This window comes from Lottia gigantea, assembly GCF_000327385.1.
Source record: "Lottia gigantea unplaced genomic scaffold LOTGIsca_120, whole genome shotgun sequence".
Taxonomy (NCBI): domain Eukaryota; kingdom Metazoa; phylum Mollusca; class Gastropoda; family Lottiidae; genus Lottia; species Lottia gigantea.
Window position 1 is genome coordinate 706,725 of NW_008707226.1, and position 3,312 is coordinate 710,036.

Below are 3,312 nucleotides of genomic sequence, written 5' to 3' on the forward strand. Positions count from 1 at the left end.
CATAATTAGCTAAATTAGAAGAGAATTACCAACAGAATTCCAATGAGTGACCGATCAAGAAAGGTCTTTTTTTGTTTATCCAGACTGTACATACATGGATATTTATGATTATGGTAAAAAGTCTTAATTATATGCAATAAGAACATAATGATATGATTAAGAATACATGATAATTCATTAGAAACAACAATTAATCAAATAGTTTGCTTAATTTGACACTAAAAAATAAGGAAATCCATCTTTAAACATATGTGTAACAAACTTAAAATGGTTGCCAACAAAAATAATTTCGGATAATATTATTGTAATTGGATCATATTTCATGCTGTAAAATTGAGTCGATTACTTCCATACTTCGGTGTTGAAGTTGCTTTTCTATCTGAAAAATAATTGGAAATGACTGTAAATCTATGATGCAATACATTTGCTTCGATTAAATTGAGTAGTAAGGTTTCATATTGAACTGATACGAGCAAGTTCAGCAAGGATATTAATGCACATCCGGGGACATAAACAATCCATAATATTTATTCTTACTCTAAATGACCTCTTGTAGCTGCTCTAAATTGTACTCGGGAGGTGTACAGTCTTTGTTTGACTATAGCTTTCGTATTAGACCTGTCTTAATCGCGACAGAAAAATACCGACCCACGTTGTTTTCTGACATGAATCTTTCATTTCACAAAATGTGGTTTGACACACACGACCGTGTATCAGGAAGTAATTACATGCCTCCGAAGTCTTTTGCAATAGAACCAAGAATAACGATATAAAATATGATCTTATAATACACATTTGGTATGTTGGTAATGTCGATTGTATTTTCCGACATGGTATTATGATGGTGTTTTTTTTGCCATGGTGCTAACGAAATTTTATACAGTTAAGATGCTCAACATGGTGGTGGTGTTTTCTTACACGGTATGATATTGAAAATTGTGGTGGTATTTTCTGGTATATGTATATACAAAATTATTTTGTTAAAAACGGTTATGAAATTTAGCATGTTGCTCATGACGATTCAACATAGTTATCAATATATCTTGCATGATGTAAATATCGGCGAGTCAGTGACTATATAGCATGGTGAAACATGAAAGTAAATGACAGTGATTATATCTAGCACGGTGTCAGAAACGTTATTATATTTAACATGGGGTAGATTACGGTGATAATATCTAGCATGATGAAAGTGATTATATAACATTTGTAAATGACGGTGATTACATTTAGTATAGTGAAGCTTGAAAGTGATTAAATAGCATTTGTTAATGACGGTAATTATATCTGACATGGCACTAAGTTATAATATTTAGCATGGGGTAAATGGCAGTAATTATATCTGACATGGCACTAAGTTATAATATTTAGCATGGGGTAAATGGCGGTAATTATAACTGACATGGCACTAAGTTATGATATTTAGCATGGGGTAAATGGCGGTAATTATATCTGACATGGCACTAAGTTATAATATTTAGCATGGGGTAAATGGCGGTAATTATAACTGACATGGCACTAAGTTATGATATTTAGCATGGGGTAAATGGCGGTAATTATACCTGACATGGCACTAAGTTATGATATTTAGCATGGGGTAAATGGCGGTAATTATATCTGACTTGGCACTAAGTTATGATATTTAGCATGGGGTAAATGGCGGTAATTATATTTGACATGGCACTAGGGAAAGTTATGATATTTAGCATGGGGTAAATGGCGGTAATTATATCTGACTTGGCACTAAGTTATGATATTTAGCATGGGGTAAATGACAGTAATTATATCTGACTTGGCACTAAGGAAAGTTATTATATTAGGCATGGGGTAAATGGCGGTAATTATATCTGACTTAGCACTAAGGAAAGTTATTATAGTAAGCATGGGGTAATTATATCTGGCATGGCACTAAGTTATGATATTTAGCATGGAGTAAATGGCGGTAATTATATCTGACATGGCACTAAAGAAAGTTATGATATTTAGCATGGGGTAAATGGCGGTAATTATATCTGACTTGGCACTAAAGAAAGTTATTATAGTAAGTATGGGGTAAATGGCGGTAATTATATTTGACATGCACTAGGGAATGTTATGATATTTAGCATGAGGTAAATGGCAGTAATTATATCTGACTCGGCACTAAGAGAAGTTATTGTAGTAAGCATAGGGTAAATGGCGGTAATTATATCTGACATGACACTAAGAAAAGTTATTATAGTAAGCATGGGGTAAATGGCGGTAATTATATTTGACATGGCACTAAGGAAAGTTATTATAGTAAGCATAGGGTAAATGGCGGTAATTATATCGGACATGGCACTAGTAAGCATGGGGTAATTTTAACTGACATGGCACTAAGGAAAGTTATGATATTTAGCATGGGGCAAATGGCGGTAATCATATTTGACATGGCACTAAGGAAAGTTATGATATTTAGCATGGGGCAAATGGCGGTAATTATATCTGACTTGGCACTAAAGAAAGTTATGATATTTAGCATGGGGTAAATGACGGTAATTATAACTGGCATGGCACTAAGTTATGATATTTAGCATGGGGTAAATGGCGGTAATTATATCTGACATGGCACTAAGGAAAGTTACTATAGCAAACATGGGGTAAATGGCGGTAATTATATTTGACATGGCATTAACGAAAGTTATTATAGTACGGATGGGGTACATGACGGTTTAGCATTATGAAAATAACTAAAACAATCTAGCTATGCACTTAAAAAGTTATTATTTTTGGCTTTGTTGAAATGACGGTAACATTTAGCATGTTGTACATGACAGTGATGAGGAAAGTTATGGGCTAATGCGGTTATTATATCTGGCATACGCTTTAGGGAAGTTAATATATAAAGAATGGTGTAAATGATAGTATTATTATCTGTTAGCATCCAACCTTTTGTTCGATCAGTTCAATTAATCGATTCAATCTTTATTTCAGTATATAAGGCCACACCCCATTGTGCAAAAACAATAATAAGATTTAAGAAGCATACTTCTTTATAATAGATTACGAAATGTCTGTCAAATATGTAAACCTAATCCCCTTACATTTATAAATATATTAACTTAATTTGCAATAATTTCCGACATTCATTACTTTTACAAATTGGAAAACATCACTATATTGGATTGGACATGTAATCAAGAAATGTATCATCTTCAATCGTTTTTTAATTATAAATAAGGAAACTTAAACTACAGATTTGAACAGATCTATCTAAATGTGAGCGAGCCAGCTTTGGTGAACTCCACTCAGGACTCCACACAGAAACTGTAACAGACTTATATAAATACT

At 33.0% G+C, this 3,312-nt stretch overlaps 2 protein-coding genes across 2 annotated transcripts; both read right to left on the reverse strand.

The window, feature by feature from the left end:
• Nucleotides 1-2,066: 2,066 nt before the first annotated feature.
• On the reverse strand, nt 2,067-2,318 carry LOTGIDRAFT_138005 (hypothetical protein; the record flags this gene model as incomplete). Its single annotated transcript, XM_009048367.1, has 1 exon — nt 2,067-2,318. One exon carries the CDS (start codon nt 2,316-2,318, stop codon nt 2,067-2,069), a length of 252 nt encoding a protein of 83 aa, XP_009046615.1.
• Nucleotides 2,319-2,362: 44 nt separating this feature from the next.
• LOTGIDRAFT_74073 (hypothetical protein) lies at nt 2,363-2,524 on the reverse strand (the record flags this gene model as incomplete). The annotated part of the gene is made up of 1 exon (XM_009048368.1): nt 2,363-2,524. A coding segment is annotated over one exon (162 nt), but the record flags the coding sequence as incomplete, so codon positions are not given.
• Nucleotides 2,525-3,312: the final 788 nt, after the last annotated feature.